Source organism: Xenopus tropicalis, chromosome 9 (assembly GCF_000004195.4).
Source record: "Xenopus tropicalis strain Nigerian chromosome 9, UCB_Xtro_10.0, whole genome shotgun sequence".
Classification (NCBI taxonomy): domain Eukaryota; kingdom Metazoa; phylum Chordata; class Amphibia; order Anura; family Pipidae; genus Xenopus; species Xenopus tropicalis.
Window position 1 is genome coordinate 25,889,022 of NC_030685.2, and position 17,346 is coordinate 25,906,367.

At 39.5% G+C, this 17,346-nt stretch overlaps 1 protein-coding gene across 1 annotated transcript in view; it reads left to right on the forward strand.

Moving 5' to 3' along the window:
* Positions 1-288: 288 nt before the first annotated feature.
* Positions 289-17,346, forward strand: part of lmtk2 (lemur tyrosine kinase 2) — a 39,938-nt gene continuing 22,880 nt past the window's right edge. Inside the window, exons 1-2 of the mRNA XM_002931972.5 lie at positions 289-699; positions 15,627-15,751. Of these exons, the coding sequence (XP_002932018.3) occupies positions 603-699; positions 15,627-15,751 (222 nt within the window). The 5' untranslated portion in view covers positions 289-602. The remainder of the gene's footprint in view (positions 700-15,626; positions 15,752-17,346) is intronic.

The window sequence follows — 17,346 nt, forward strand, 5'->3', positions numbered from 1 at the left end:
TTCAATTTCTATAATTCCGCCTCCCCCATTGCTGTTCTACAAGGCACGCTGGGATTCGTAGTACTAAAGCCACCGAATTACCACACCGGTTGCAAGCCCCTCCCTATGGAAATTGACTTGCTCTGCCGATGACATCATAGATCTCACCTTGACTCACAGCCCCTCCCACTCACGCTTTTCGATATTCATTGGTCAGAAAGAGAAGCTGGTTTCTATTTTTATTGGCTAACGTTCCTGCCAATCGGAAACATGGATTCGTCTTTTTTTTTTTTTTTCCCCTCCCGCCCTTACCCCGTAAGATGTCATAGAATATGGCGGCCGCTGTGTGGTGAAGGTTCCTAGGAAACTGCGGCGGTGTCTGTGGCGGCACAGGCCTGCTAGTTATGAGCTGTGCGGGGATTATGTCGACTGAAGAGCCCGGGAGAAACCTATGGGGGTTGGTGGGTGACAGCGGCGGGTGGAAGTGAGAAGCTTCGGTGCGTATCCATACCCCCCCCCCTTTTACACTACTGCGTCCCCCGTTGCCAGCCGGGGGAGGACTGGGTTACCGCCGCACTGCGCGGCTCTGGACCTCTATTCACTGAGCCTCGAACTGTAGGGCCATGAAGGGACTTGGCCTTACCCTTGAGGGCTTCGGACTCCTGCTCATCCTGACGCTGGGTCGGGTCCAAGCAGCTCCACTTCCTGAAACAGGTGCAGGTAAGCCATACGGTCTGCCCCCGTCCCTCTCCCTCGGGCAGCCATTGCATTGGGCTCTTACCCCTGCAGCCATCAGACCCTTCCTAAGTACTTTAATAATCATGGGTAATACCCCCAATTGAGTCGTATCGTAATAAATTGGTTGGTTGGGGGGGGATCTAAATGCATGGTCCTATTTGGTGGGGGAGGGGCAAGGAAGAGAGATTTACATTAGAGGGGCCCCTGGGGGGGGGGTGTTAGTGTAGGCCTTAAAGATATTATTTACAGAGATTATACATCAAGATTACAGTATGTAGCTACACACATAGGAATAATGGAATCATTTAGATTGTGGGAGCTGCACATGTATGTATGTATATCTTTATTTATAAAGCGCTACTTATGTACGCAGCGCTGTACAGTAGAATACATTAATACAGACAGGGGGTTATTAAGATGATAGATAAATACAAAGTATAACAATAAATACAACTGCAATAAGTTAAGAGTCGAGGACACAAGAGGATGGAGGTCCCTGCCCCGTAGAGCTTACAATCTATATGGGAGGGGTAACTAACAGACACAAATAGGCAAATATAAGTGCTGTAGGTCATAGTGGGTGACATTACAGTATAAGTGCCACATCCTTACCCCTCATTAAAATGGGGTCCCCAAGCTTGGCAGCATTGACAGGGCCCCCTCCTTCCTAACTGTTGCTCTGTCTCTGACTGCAGTGGAGACCCCGAGCTTGCATTTTGTAAGATTTCAAATGGTGTTTACCGCTTTCTAATGTTTATAAAAATAAATAAAGGGGGGGGGGGTTACTGACGGTAATCAAGGCATTTCCTCACATCTTGTTATTGATTCAGTGTTTCAGATGTGTATATTTATAGATAGAGGGGTCTCGTATATCATGGGCAAGTGGAGTCAGCTCTGTCAAGGGTTTCCATTTAAAGCATGGTTTCTTAACCTTTTCTGCCCTGACTTGGAATTCTTTCAGGCTGACTTGGTATTACTTACAGTTGGAGTATTGGCTATCCCAATGGAGTAAAGTGGCTGACAAAACACCTCTGTCAGCCTGTAACCATTCCTAAAGCTGGCCATACACACCGATAATATCGTACGAAACCTCGTTTCGTACGATATTCGGTGTGTGTATGGCAAGTCGGCGAGTCGACCGATATCGCAGGAAGCTGCTGATATCGGTCGACTCGCCGATCGGCCAGGTTAGAAATTTTTGATTGGGCGCCATAGAAAAGTCGCCTGACCAAAATCTGCCGTCGGGGCTGAATCGGCAGAAGGAGATAGAAATCCTATTGTTTCTACCTCCTTATCTGCTGTTTCAGCCCTGACTGTGTGTGGTGGATCTGATGATGTTTCGTGCGACCGATGGTCGTCAGATCGCCACGTGTATGGCCAGCTTTAGAGTGCTCTACATTTAGTAATATTGGGGTGTGGTAACTGCTGTACAGGGACTTCATGACCACCTCCTGCACCCTCAGTGAATTTATTTGCTAGGTTTTTGTGTTTTCCCAGGCCGATGCTCATTTTGGGGGGGGGGAAACAAAACATCTGCCCCAAACATCTGCTTACTATCCTTCCTCAGTTGTCCTTAGCGCAGATTTAGACTCATACATGCATAATGCTTAAGTTTGCTGAGGGATGCTTGGGGAAGGTAAGTAAGATGGATGAGAAACACTCCACTATTGTTTCCTAAAAGTAGCACTGGCTTGGGAAAAAACCGTAGCAATTGAATTCACTTGGGGGTGTCTAACATATTGTCACCCCAAGATAAGACTTTCCTTGTCCTTTGCTTCCCTTCACTGAAAAACAGAAACACACTCTGGCTAGGATGGTTGTCCATAATTTATATTCCGGTAGTGTGAATAAAATTTGTTCCTGTTTAAGGGATTCTGTCATGATTTTTATGGTGCACTTTTATTTCTAAATTTTGTATTTGTTTTTTAGTTGTAATATTGGTGGCAGCCATCTGCATTGTGCCTGAGTCTGAGCCTTCAGAAAGAGCCAGTGCTACAATTTAGAACTGGTTTCAGGTTCTTCATATAACTGGGGGAGTCCCAAGCCGTACTTGGATTTCTAACTGAGTGCTGTTCTGATATCTACTGGGAGCTGCTCTCTTGCTCCCTTCCCATTGTTCTGCCAATCGGTTGCTGGAAGGGGCGTGATATCTCTCCAACTTGCAAAGCAGCAGTAACGGCTGTGACACACTGGGAGATTAGTTTCACCACAACAAATCTCCCTTGTCGCGGGCAACTAATCTCCCTAAAATGCCATCCCACCAGGTAGAATGTAAATCACCGGTGGGATGGCATTCGCGACTATTTGCCGAAGTTGCCTTGAGAGGAAACTTTGGCAAATCGCGCTGCCGCGTATGCCATCCCACCGGCGATTTACATTCTAGCCAATTGGATGGCATCTCGGGGAGATTGGTCGCGCCGTGACAAATCTTCCTTTGTCGCGGGTGACTAATCTCCCCGTGTATCACAGCCCTAAAATGTGACTGAAGTTTATCAGAGCACAAATCACATGGTTGTGGCACCCTGGGAAATGAAGAATATGGCTATCCCCATGTGATGTCATTATTTTATGGTTTCTGTTCTTCATTTTAACTTTATTAAATCCGCTCCAGTCTACATTGTAAATTTAGACAGTCCTTTCTAAGGGCTCTGGTACACGGGGAGATTAGTCGCCCGCGGCAAAACTCCCTGCTCGCGGGCGACTAATCTCCCCGAGTTGCCTTCCCCCTGCCATCCCACCGGCGAACGTGTAAATCGCCGGCGGGATGGCAGACACGGGCGACTAATCTCCCCGTGTACCAGAGCCCTAATAGAGGCATAGCCAATTTGTGACATTGTTTTTCTGATTCTTAGAGGAATGTAGTAGAGATGGTTACATAATTAGGCTCTTTAACCTATGTAAAAAGCTTCCCTCGTTTGGTGTTTTTTTTTTTTTTTGGAGCCCTGGGGCAGACTGAGACCATAGGGCTATTATCACATTTGCCAGGTTTTCCATGCTGCCTGTCCTCTTTGTATTGTATTGGTTACCAGTTGTAGTTTTGTATGTTATCTGTATGTTCAGTGTATTGTACGGCGCTGTGGAATATGTAGGTGCATTATAAATGTGTTGTTAATAATAATGAACCGTGCTTATTCTAAATAAAGCATATGGCTTGCATAATAATCACCATGAAAATAGACAATTAAGTCACCATACCTTTTTTAATTGCTTTAATTCAGGGTGCAGCACGTTTTAAATATGTAACTTCACAGTCAAAATCTGTGATGCTGCTTGCTTAATCCATCATCAGAAGTATCGGAAGTATTAACTATAACATGCCCATACGGTTTCTATCTGCACGTCCTATATCTTGTGTATATTATATGAAGGGCGGACTCCCGCCTATTTTTTCACATGTATATTTCATGGTTCTCTGAACCCCATGCTGCATACAATCGCCAACCATTTACACATTAAAGGCACGTCACGTGTAAGCGAGACATTGGCATTTGTGTATTGTCAGTGGGGATGTTCACGCTAATTATTCTGGCTGCGAGTCCAGTCAAGTTGCACCATGCTGCAGTTTTTTGTAAAAAGAAAAAAGAAAACCCGTCAGTTGGGCTTGTTAGGGAAACATATTAGAGTTTGAAATGTTTTTACATTTAACAGTACAGGTATGAGATCTGTTATCGCGAAAGCCCCGAATTATGGGAATTGACTCGGTTTTAATCAAATAATTGATCCTAACTAAGATATAATCAATCCTTATTTGGTGCAAAACAATCCTACTGGGTTTAAGGTGGCCTTACACGCTGCAATTATGATCTTTCCCACGACCATTGGTCATAGAAAAGATGGTTCATCCACTCTGCTAAATTTGAGAGCTGAATCATCAGAAATGCAGGTAAAAACAAAGGAACTCTTAATCCTATCTGACAATTCAGAATTAACATTTTACAATGTTCAGGCACCTTCAAAGGCGGCCGATCAAAAGTTTCTGATATCCAAGGCTTTTACCAATGTCTGTCGCCTTGTTTCCCACCATACATGCACCAATTTTCGTATGAAACTTAAATGCTTTTTAGCATACTCAAAGTATGGTAATCTAAATTACAGAAAGACCCCTTATCTGGAAATCTTCAGGTCCTGAGCAGTCTTGAAAACAGGTTTCGTACCGGTCCATGAAAGAATATGTGATTCATTTTTTGTTGTAGTATTAGAATATAATCCTTTAATAACACGGTGCTAATATATTATGCAATGGATTTATAAATAGCCCCTACTGCAAGGAAGCTAACACTCTAACTGCCCAAACACGTCTGGGGAAATTCAACTAGAATACACATGAAGGGCACCCACGCAGTCTTGGGCAGAACATACATACTCCACACACTGCCTTTATCGCCTGCCTACCCAAGGCACTGCAGCTGTGAGGCAGTCCTGTGCATGTCCAATTTCAAAAACATAGACCTGCAACCTGCGTTTTAACTCGCTTGGGGTTTTCTGGATAAGGGATATTTCTGTATTTGAATTTCCATACCTTAGGGCAGTTACACACGGGGAAATTGGTCACCACGCAACAAATCTTTGTAATCTCCCCGCAATGCCATCCCACCGGCTAGAATGTAAATTACCGGTGGGATGGCATATGCCCCAACACGTTTTGCCTAAGTCACCTGGTTTCCTCTCAAGGCGACTTTGGCAAATCGTGGCGCTGCGTATGCCATCCCACCGGCGATTTAGATTCTAGCTGGTGGTATAGCATTGTGGGGAGATTAGTCGCCCACGACAAGACTAATCTCCCCGTGCACCCCTGCCACTGAAGGTCACCTAAACAAGTTTTTTCCCCCCAATATTATTACTATAAATAGAAGTGGTATAAAGAGGGAGCACTGTTATTTTACTGCCCTCATGCGCATTTATTGCATTTGTAGTTGATACTGAAAAGTGGAATATTAACTTGTATCTTTGTTTAAACAAAAACAAGTTTTTAAAATGCGGAACACCTGGAAATGTTTTCTTTTCTCTAATGCCTTGGAAGTTTTTTCTTTTATTATTTCTCATTCCATACTGTGGCTGCACCAACCCAAGATTCTTCCAATTTTGTGGTGTCATTGTTTAGCTGAGCAGCAGGTTTTAGCTGCCTTTAAAGTTACAAGGAAACAATTCAGTTATTATATTTTGTTATAGCACAGTCACATGTATGCAGTGCTGCTTTACTGATACTGTTCAACATTCAGCTTCAACTATGGAGGAGCTTGCAATCTAGTCTATTGCATTCGCACTCATACACACACACTTTTTCACTGATTTTTTTTTCTTTCACATTAAAAAGTGTACTTTATGCAGTGCCTACTTACCACTATAAACACATTATAGAATAGATACAAGTGTTATTGATATTCTGCTTTTTTACATTTGCATCCATAATTGCAATTCACATACTGAACAGAGGAAGTAACAACTGATAAGCTTGATTATATGGAAAATGTTTACTTTTTTGTTCTTGTGAAGGAAATTTCCTGTCACCCTCATCTTATTTTACTTCCTTTATTTTACTTCCTCGAGCCAAATGATTACATTGCAATGAAGGTGATAGGAAAAGGTGGAGCAAGGACTGCATCAATAAGCCAATATGGTCCGATGATAAATCAAGCCTGTCCAATCAACATATGGCCATTTTTGGCCAGATATCGGTCGGAAAGGCCTGCCAGAGGCCCTCATACATGGGCAGCTGAAATCTGCCTGTGTATGGCCACCTTAAGAGGGCAAACGTTCTACAAGACACATGGCAGGGTTGGTTTACTTTTAAATTATTTGCCCTTGTTTTCTGCCTTCATATGGGGGGTTACTAATATCATCAGGCAAATGTTTATTCTGTGAGGCTATAATTTTGCAGTTTTAACTTTTTATGATTTATCTTACTATTCAAGCCTTATCCTGTTCATTTTCCATCCTTTTATTCGAACCACTATTTGATTGCTATGCTATACTGAAGCCTAGCAACTAGATAGATGCTAAACAAATAGCTAAATATTTTTTGTAAAAAAGACGCCGAGTTGCAGATTGGCACTGAGTATCATGTCTACACCATACTAAGGGGCCCATTCATTAAAGTACGAATTTTCGCCAATTAAAAGCACGTTTGGAAAAAATTCTAACAACAATCATTTCTGATGTGCAAAAATTATTTTCTTGGTCATACGAAAATATTGTAGTTGCGATTCAAAAGTCACAAAATTTTCGTATCTGAACAATTGTAAACGGTGTGAAAACCTTTCTGGCTTTGAAATTTCAATGCATGATTTTAGAAGCCTTCCATAGGACTCAATGGCACTCAGCAGCTCCAACCTGGCCAAAAGAAAGTCATGATACCAAAGCTTGAATGAATTCCAAAATGTTCGTAGTCGATGTGACCAATGCCATTTTGTCGTGGACTAACGCAAACTACGAAAAAGTTGTGTAATTTAACACATAACGCAAAATTCTATAAATTATAAAAAAAAATACGAATTTTTCTCATTCGTACTCAATCGTACTTTAATGAATGGGCCCCTAAAGGTTTATTTCAAAGTGAACTTCGCTTTTGTCGCATTTCTGCCACATTTTGTTTGCTAACCTACTGTGAAGACAGGGCATCAATTGACTTTTTACAGTGGAACAAGCTTTGTACTTTACACCTTAAAACAAACATGTCTTTTATATCGTCTGATTTTCACGTGCCCAGATAGTGATTTGGTCATAGGGCGTTGGTGCACTCTGCATAAACATCAATAAGCCATGTTTTGTGTTTACACATTGCTTGCTTAGTCGATCACCCCGTTCCTTTGGTCTTAAGTAATTTCGTACCCTTTATGCACAAGGTATGTCTCATTTCCCTTATTGCCCTCTGTGACTTCAGTCGCCAAGGTTTATTGCACAGGCACAATTACCCATCTCTGCTTAGAATGTCTGTGTGTGTATAGTGAGACTAGGAGCGTACTTAAACTTAATAGTCTGCCCTGCAACTGCCTTTGTTATAACTGTAAATTGGAAAAATTGACAATCTGTTATGTTGCTCTGAAATCCCTGCTATTTATAATGATATTGGGTGCTGGCGGGTTTTCTGCTGGCGTAGGATATTCAGCACAAAAGCTTTTATCTGCAAAATTGCATTTACTGTAGTGAAAGTGGCAATACTAGTTGATATGATAATATAAAATATCTAGACTGAGACTTGACAGTACCCACTACTTGGCACTTAGTATTGTTAAGCAAACATGGAAATACACAATGCCATTCTCTTTTCCAAAAGAGATGGCTTTTATATAGTTTTATATCGTTGCAGCTGGCATGACCTGTAATTTTCTTTTTACCATTTTAGCTTCTATCCGGGAACTTATTATCTAGAAAACTCAGAACTACACTTCCCATAGACTCAATTTTAATCAAATAATTCAAAATTTGTCATATGATTTCCTTTTTCTCTGTAATAATAAAACAGTACCTTATACTTGATCTCAGCTAAGATATAATTAACCCTTATTGGTGACAATACAATCCTGTTGGGTTTAATTAACATTTAAATTATTTTTTTAGTAGACCTAAAGGGGTTTCTCACCTTTGTACAAAATACACAAAATCTAACAGTTCGCATTAATAGAGCAATCATTGCTGTATACATAGGTAACACAACTGAAGAGATATTGACCTCAGAATTATCCTTCACTACTGCACAGACCCTGTCCTGGGGGGGTCGGTGACCCCTATAAACACTACAGTTGCTTATTCACTTCCTTATATGAAGTCACACATAGTACTGGCAGCACACTTGGCTCCTATTGGCTGTGTTTCCTGTCAGGACAGGCATAGGAAGCAATGTCAGAATATGTGACAGACTGCTGCAAATCCAACATAACAATATGTGAGATTAGTGATATGCCCAGTCTGTGTGCCTATGGCTATGCCATTGCAAGGGAGAAATTAATCAGTGATCTTTTATGCAACTGGTTAGAGTGCACAAGCAACCAATGAATTGGTCCAATAGGGCAAAGCCTGGATGTTGTTATGTAAGCATATAGAAAGTTCTCAGTGTGCCAAGTTCAAAATAGGCCCCCCCCCCCTATCCTTTCAGAAAACTGATCAGACACAGAAGGGCTGATTTAACTGGTATAAAACGTAGCTTTTTTCAACACACTGAGATTGTTTAACAAGATTTGAACATTGAAGCTGAGCAATGGAGATCCAAATTATGGAAAGACCCCTTATCCGGAAATCCCCACACCCCAAGCATTGTGGATATCTGGTCCCTTACCTGTACCTAGTAGTGCAGTGGCAGGGTCCCCACTTAGTTCCTAAGATTAGATACATAATGACTATATTTCTGCATTAGCTATTCAGCAATATTTCCAAGAATATCTTAACTAGAGGGCCCAGCCCCACAATTTGCCATCAGAAATGCTACCTTTTTAGGGATAATTGCTTTCCCTACAGTTTTGGAGAAGATCAGAACTTTTCGGCCGAATCTTCCATGGCAAGTTTGTTTAGTTTTAATCCTATTGAGGGCCATAACAATTCTGACATTGTTCTTATGTATGCAGCATTGTTGTTTTTTTCCTTGGAATAAATTCTGGGATAATATAGTAGGAATTTTGTATTCTAGGATATCACTAGGTTATGGGTAATTTAGACAGTACAAGTATGGGATCTTGAAGCCTGATATCCAGTAAGCCTTTAATTATGGCCATATCCAAGTTTAAGCGGATAATTCTATTTCCTCTCTGTAATAATAAAACACTAGCTTGTACTTAACTATAACTAAGTTTCATGAATCCATATGGTGGCAGAACAATTGTCTGGTTTATTTAACGGTTAAACATTTTCATCAACGGTTATCCAAAATGCAGAAAAACCCATTACCTGGAAAACACCCAGTTCCCAAGCATTTGGACAATAGATCCCGTAACCGTATTTGCTAATGTTTTATGACCCCAGCAATTCCTTATGACTAAAGTGCTCTTAACATTCTTTTTCTGCATATTTGCATCTGTACAAAGTTGCAGCTGCAATAATCTTTTCCTGTACTTAGATGTACTCATTAAGAATAATGCTAAGGCACAGCAGCTGCAAATAGAAATTTTGCTTGACATCTCTTGGAGGGTGAGCTTACTGCATTCACTGATGCTTATTATCTCTGTACATCTGGCAGGGAGCCACTGCTACAGGATGCAAGTCAGTGATCTTGTGTGTTTGTGTATATCTTTACACCGAGTCCAGGAGGGCCAGTAGATTGCTGCTAATGTCTGCTGATACCAGTGATGACGTACACTCATCTACTAGTACAGGCATGGCACCCATTATTTGGAACATGTTATCCAGAAAGCTCCAAATTATGTGAAACTATCTCCCAAAGTCTCTATTATATTTATATAATTCAAATAATTTTAAATCATTTTTTTTTCTCATAATAATTAAACAGAACCTTGTACTTGATGGTAACTAAGATATAATTAATCCTTATTGGAGGCAAAGCAATTCTATTGGGTTTATATAATGTTTGAATTATTTTTTAGGGGTTGTTCAACTTCAATGTCCAAATCTTATTAAACAAGCAATGCTCTCAGTGTCTTGGAAAATCCATTTTCTATAAAAAGGCCAATATAATAGCTACTTTTCATACCTGTTAAATCAGTTCTTTTTCTGTCTCTCTGATCAGTTTTCTGATGGGATGGGAGGGGCCTATTTTTAACATGACACAGTAAGAAATTCTTACATTGTAACATCCAAGCTTTGCCTTTTTTTCCTGTTGGACTAGTTCATTGGTTGCTTGTGCACTTTAACCAGTTGTACAAATTGAAAGGCCATTGGTTAATGTGCCCCTTGCAATGGCATATCCATAGGCCAATAGGAGCTAAGCCTGCTTCCAGTACTATGCGTGACATCATATAAGAAATTAAAAAAGCAACTGTAATTGCAGAAACATCAGCAGAGGGATGATTCTGAGGTGAATTTCTCTTCAGCTGTACAGTTAACTTTGTTTTTGGCAAAGATTGTTCTATTAATGTGTACTGTTAGAATTGTGAATGCTGTACAAAGGTAAACAACCCATTAGGACGAAGACACACTGGGCGATAAGTCGGCGCAACTTTTCAAAAAGTCGCAGCGACTAATTTGTGCAATGAAATTGCGCGCTCATATTGTCGTGGCAACCCAATTGTGCTCTATGGCCAGAAATTCGCTGCGATTAGTCGCCACCACTGAATTAATTAAAAGTCACGGCGACTAATCGCCCCGTGTGTCTTCGCCCTTAAGGTTGAAGACACACAGAACTAGTAGTAGCAGCTACTTGTTGTGGCTACTAAAAAAAAAAATGCTGATAATTTACTGATAATTGTCTTTGTGTGTTTTAGCAGAGGCAATTCTCAGTATTCTCCATGGCAGGGTATTTTCTGGTGTTTAGTAACTGACAAGTAGCTGCTACTAGTAGCTCATTGTGTCTTCACCCTAACATATGATGATCCAAATTATGGAAAACCCTTAGAAAACACCAGGTACCAAGCATTCTCAGTCCCATAGCTGTTCTTATAAATAGAGAATATAGGGAAAGACTTTGTTGTATGTAAGAGCAACGCTATGTATCATGTAACCTACATGACTTCTGGGGTAAATGATCGGGTTTCAAGTGGTTAAATCTGGTTGGAGAAATTGTACTAACATACTTTTAGGCCCTTAGAATGAACAAGCAGAATGTAATGTGGCTGGTAAATTTCTATAACAAAATAGGGGAAATTGTGCTCCCCATGACATTTTAAACAGTAAAGGCAGGGTGCAATGAGGCTGTCACCACAAAATTCAAACAAAGATAAGAGGCCCTCTGCACTCACCCATTATCATTATATATAGGACACGAAAACATTTTGTGCGTTAAGCTACGAAAAATGCTCTTCCCTTTAAACCAAAAAGAGGTTGTTTGTCCATAAATTGCAATATATTCAAGCTGGCCAACTATGCCGGTCATCTCCGGCTGGCCTGTCCTACACTCGCTTTCAACTGAAATTGAAGTAATAAATATGAAGTATGGCTTATTTTAGACATAGATTGTAAAGCTAAACAGGCAAGGCGCTTGTTTTCATATATGTACTATTCGACCCATCCCAGTCTGGCTGTGGGACATCAGGGCATCAGGTATTTTGTTCTTTTATAAACCTGCATTACATAGGAGATTGATATAAATCCGAGGCTTGTGTCTTGCATTCTGTTTTAGTTTTTACTATATATGCATGGTTATAAATATTCCATATCATATAGAATAAGTACAATAATGGAATGGAATAATACATGCAATATCGGAGATAACGTTGTTATGCTAATTCAATAGTAAATAAACAAAGTGTAATTTATAAGGATGTTGTATTGTATTTCCCTAGGCCATTTGTTGTGTCCCTTTCATGCTTCAATGGATTTTGGATGTATAACAAGATTTTGAACAACGTTCTTATGTAATGATGAGATGGGTGAAAACCTGCCTGAAAGGGAGACATTCAGAAAGGCAAAATACACAATTTTGTTACCTAGGGCTTCCAGCCCCATGGTTTCTATTGTAAACATTTAACTAAATATCGTTTGATATATTATCTAGGTGCTTTAAATAGTTTCCATATTGCTTCCTTTGCAGAGTTTGCACGTCCACAGGCTTTACTGAATGCGTAGCCAGTTTATCAGGAGCCATATATTGGCCATATGAACGCCCTTGATTTGTTTCTACGAAAGTCATTTAAGACATTTTACTTTATAATTTTAAAATGAGAAGTACACGCCCCTGTTTAACATAAACTGGGCTTATGTTAAACAATTAATACTGCTCTTTGGTATAAGAAGTTTTTTTTCTTGCATATGCATGCAATTTCGTACATTATTACTCTGTGAAGAAACTCTGGGTGACTCTTTAATCTGTGTCCCCAACCCTAGTAGGCAGGCATTTACTTATACCCCAGCATGTTCCACACAGTTGCAGTAAATTGCTGAACCTTCATTTACAGTATAAGCCCAAAAAGTATCATTTGGATTTGAATAAAAACAAAAATTGGTTTCTCCCACAGATCAGTATTTTTTTTAGATAGTGTTTATCTTCTGTCTTCTCACTGGCAGTTTTGAGGTAGCTTCATGGGAAGATATAGACCATTGTTTGTTTGTGTTTTGTTATACAGACATAACTGGTTCCAGAAATTGGAGTCAAACCATGGTACAGGCGGGTATGGGACCTGTTATCCAGAATGCTCGGGACCTGTTATCCAGAATGCTCGGGACCTGGATAAGGGGTCTTTCCCTAATTCGGATCTCCTACCTTAAGTCTGCTAAAAAAAATGATTTAAACAGTAATTGAACCCAATAGGATTGTTTTGGCTCCAATAAGGATCAATTATATCTTTGTAGGGATGAAGTACAAGGTACAGATATTGGACCTCTTATCCGGAAACCCGTTATCCAGAAACTAAGAAAATGGGGAAAGCCCATCTGCCATAAAATCCATTTTAATCAAATAATTCACATTTCCCTTTTTTCTGTAATAGTAAAACAGTACCTTGTACTTACCAACTCAAAGATATAATTAATCCCTATTGGACCTAGACAATCCTATTGGGTTTAATTACTATTTAAATATTTTTTTTTATAGACAAAAGGTAGGAGATACAAATTATGGAAAGACCCCTTATCTGGAAAAGGTCCCAAGCATTCTGGATAATGGGGCACATACCTGTACTGTTTTATTATTACAGAGAAAAGGGAAAACATTTTTAAGAATGTGAATTATTTTATTAAAATGAAGTCTATGGGAGTTCCTTTCCAGAACTTTTGAACTTTCTGGATAATGGGTTTCTAGATAAGGGGTACGATACCTGTACTCTGATTAACCCTTTCCCAACATCCCTTAAGGCTATACAGGGAAAAAAAGCTTTGTATTGCTATCCTTTCCGATTTTTTCACGCAAGCTAACGAAAAGTCCCGCGGGCGGCAAAATCACGCAAACAACGAAAAATTAGCCGAAAATACACTTGGAGCGTTCGTGTCTTAGTAAATCTGCCCCCAAGGGTTGGTGGGGAACGGATACCTACGAACAGAGAGAGAGAGAGACTATCAGTTTTTCCATTCTATCAGCAAAATCAGGCATGTCTATGTAAAAATATTGATAATTCTGGAAGTTTAGTATTTATACACTTTCTACCTAAGCCCAAAAAGTAACCTGTCAAAAAGGGGGCTATAATTTCCCTTTAATGCTACTAAGATGCATTCAAACCCCTATTATTTGAGTGGAAATCTTTCTATCACCACTGTTTGATGCAAAATAAATTGAACATAAAAACACACTTTCCAGCGACATTTCTCTGTTTTTCATTATATTTTTTATGGTTCTTCCCTGGGGACTCCTGTGAGCAGTGCACTTAATCTCTGTGCTGACCTATATATATTCTACTATTTCCCAGCATATAAAAGGGTAATGTAATAATGTAATCATACAATTCACGAAGTTTACACTAGGTCTACCTCAGTCATGGTTAGTTTTTATATATTCTTTATTCTATTTTAGTCTTTGAAATTAAGGAGGAAATTCTACACATTTGTATATTCTAGATCAGAAGTCCAGAATTTAAAGTAAAACTGCTATTATCCCTAGACAAACTGGTCAGAATGCTGGATAGGTGCGTTGACACAGGCAGTTAATGTCAGAGAATTTCGGACCTTGTACAGGTCCAAACTTCCTTGAAATTTGCATGGACTTGTCAAACCAGCATAACTTTAACCCAGTAATTGGCAGCCCATCCAGTCCAGCCATCTAACAGCCACACAAATATATCAGAGTATGTGTTGGCCAGTGTGTTACTACTGTGTGTAGTCGAATTTGCCTCTTGTCAGTCATTATGTGCTTAACAGTAGTTCAACTACAGCTGAAGGTGGTTCAAAGTTATTTATTGTAGACCTGTACTTGTGGTGGGAGGATTGGAGGAATTCTGCTAGAAACCTTTGGACTCAGTTAAGAAGTCTTGTGACATGTTATTAGTTTATGCAATTTCCCTTTGATCATAGTAGGCTTGCTAGCATTTCTGGAATGTTTAAAGGAGTGATAATAACTTGCAACTGTGTAGCTCTCTTTGTTAATCATACTTTGTATCTGAGAATATTCCAGCAAAATTTGCTCCCCTTTAGTCAACAATTAAACGTAGCGTTCTTACAAAACAACAAAAACTTACCTTAATGGCTAACATCCTTGCAAGTATATATTCAGTAGACCAAAATGACTTCATTCCCAATTCTTAGTGAATCCATTTAATTTGATGAATAAATACTGAATAATGAATATGCAAGTTACTATACAGGTATGGGATCTGTTATATGAAAACCTGTTTTCCAGAGAGTTTCAATTTACAGAGAGACGGTCTTCCATAGACTGCATTGTGCAATTCAAATTTTTGAAATTAATTTTCTTTTTCTCTTTAATAACACAACTGTACTTGATCCAAACTAAGATATAATTAATCCTTATTGAAAGCACAACAATTCTGTTGGGTTCATTTAATGGTTAGAATAATTTTCAGCAGACTTAAGTATGGTGATACAAATTACAGAAAGACCCTCTTAACTGGAAAACGTCCGGTCCCGAGCATTTTGGATAACAGGTCCCATACCTGTATTATATTGTAATATGAGCTTTGTTTTCTTAACTCCAGGGATTAGGGGGTTAGTTTAGTACCCCAGTAGCAGTTTGCATGAGGGGTTATATATGATTTTGTGTGTGTGTGTATAATCATAATGTTTCAAGGCAAGTTTCCAAATTGCCTGCATCATATTCTAAAAGCAAAATGTTGTGCTGTAACATCAAATAATTCAGGTAAAAAGACAAAAATATCGCACTGGGAACATAAAATTTAACAGCCAATTCATTTCTGTATCAACAGAAGATGTTCCCACTGATGGAGTTCCCTTGTTTTCTGTGCTTCTGTCCGTATGCAGTTTTATTGCATTGGTTCTCCTTGTGATCGGCTGTATATCTTGCTGCAAAGAGCAAGAAATAGACTTCAAGGTAGGTGCTTTTTCCTGATCATCTTGTCATTTCAGATGACATTTGTCCTGGTGGTGGTCATAATTTCTAAAACTAAATCACCAGGAAAGCTGGGGTTACAATGATCATATCTATGTGAATATTGTAGTACTACTGTGCTTACTTTAAATGAAATATAAATGTGGACTTTTTCTCACATGTTACAATGCAGTGGGGACGTTATGGAGCTTGTGCTTCCTCTTTCCTGATATTTGTTCATCCATGAGTTAAACTCCATTAAAATGTACACCCGCATCTCAGTAACTGCTATCAGGTTTCTATTTACTAATTACTCACCCTTGGTAACTCAAAGTAGGAAGTACACTCAAGCAAACAAAATCAGACATGTCTCTTCCCTGTTTCCTCTTCTGTTATTATGTTTTATGTATATTTGCCATGTGTAATAGATGTAATTTCTCTGTTACATTATTATCAAGCTGTTTTGCAAACTGATGATGGTATGTTTCCATCTATAGCACACTGAAACCAATTAGGTGTTATCTCCGGAAATGGCTATATATATATATATATGGACTGGGTGTGTTTGTTAAGCTAGACAACTAAAGATGGTGAAATATCCACCTGTCTGGATGCTGGCTTATATTCAAGATTTTAGTGCATTTTCAAAATTACTGGCATGGCTCAATCAAATAAAAAACAAAATCTTATTTGCTGCACAGTGGCCTTAAGTAATTATGTGTATACCCACTTTGAATTATAATTGGGTGAGTGAATGATACAATATTTCTGTCGTGGACCTTATTATTCTAGAAGAGCTTGTAAAATATTTTTGCACCTTAAAGATAAAAGCAACACCCACAACCATTGACAAGCACATTACTAGTTAAAGTTGCCACTGGAGTATATGCTGTCATATTGCACCTGGTACAATTGGCATACCCCCTTGTCTAATCCACCTTGCTTTGCTGGTTAAGCATGACATTCTGCCATTACCTGTAACAAAAATGCTTCTGTACCTCCTGTAGAAACCATAGATAGATGGCTACTAAGACATGCCATCCCCTAGGATTGTTTGTTAATATGTTAAAGCACAAATACATTCAGCTGGCTAATTATGTCAGTCATCCCCACCCTGGCCTGTCCTTAACTTTCATCTTATTCATTAAGATTTATACTGTTTCATTGTATTCATTTTACACAGGGACTAAGTTTTACCTATCACCACTATATTGCAATTTATGGACAAACATAGTGCCCAAAAATTGTATTACAATAAAGGCAAATTTGGCAACATTTTGGCCATGCAGCGTGTCCTTTCTCAAGCCCACAAGCCATCTCACAGTGCATACTCATTGCACAAAATATAAAGATAAGCAGCAGTAAGTGACATCTTTAGTTTCCTAAGAGCTAAAATATCGTGGGACGATCCGAAAGTTCAGAAATTTTCGTATCCGAGCAATCGGAAACAGTGCAAAAAACTTTCTGACTTTGAAACTTCAGTGCATGTTTTTGGAAACCTCCCACAGGACTCAAATGGCACACTGCAGCTCCAACCTGGCCAAAGGAAAGTCTCCCATAGGGCTCAATGGCACTCTGCAGCTCCAACCTGGCCCAAG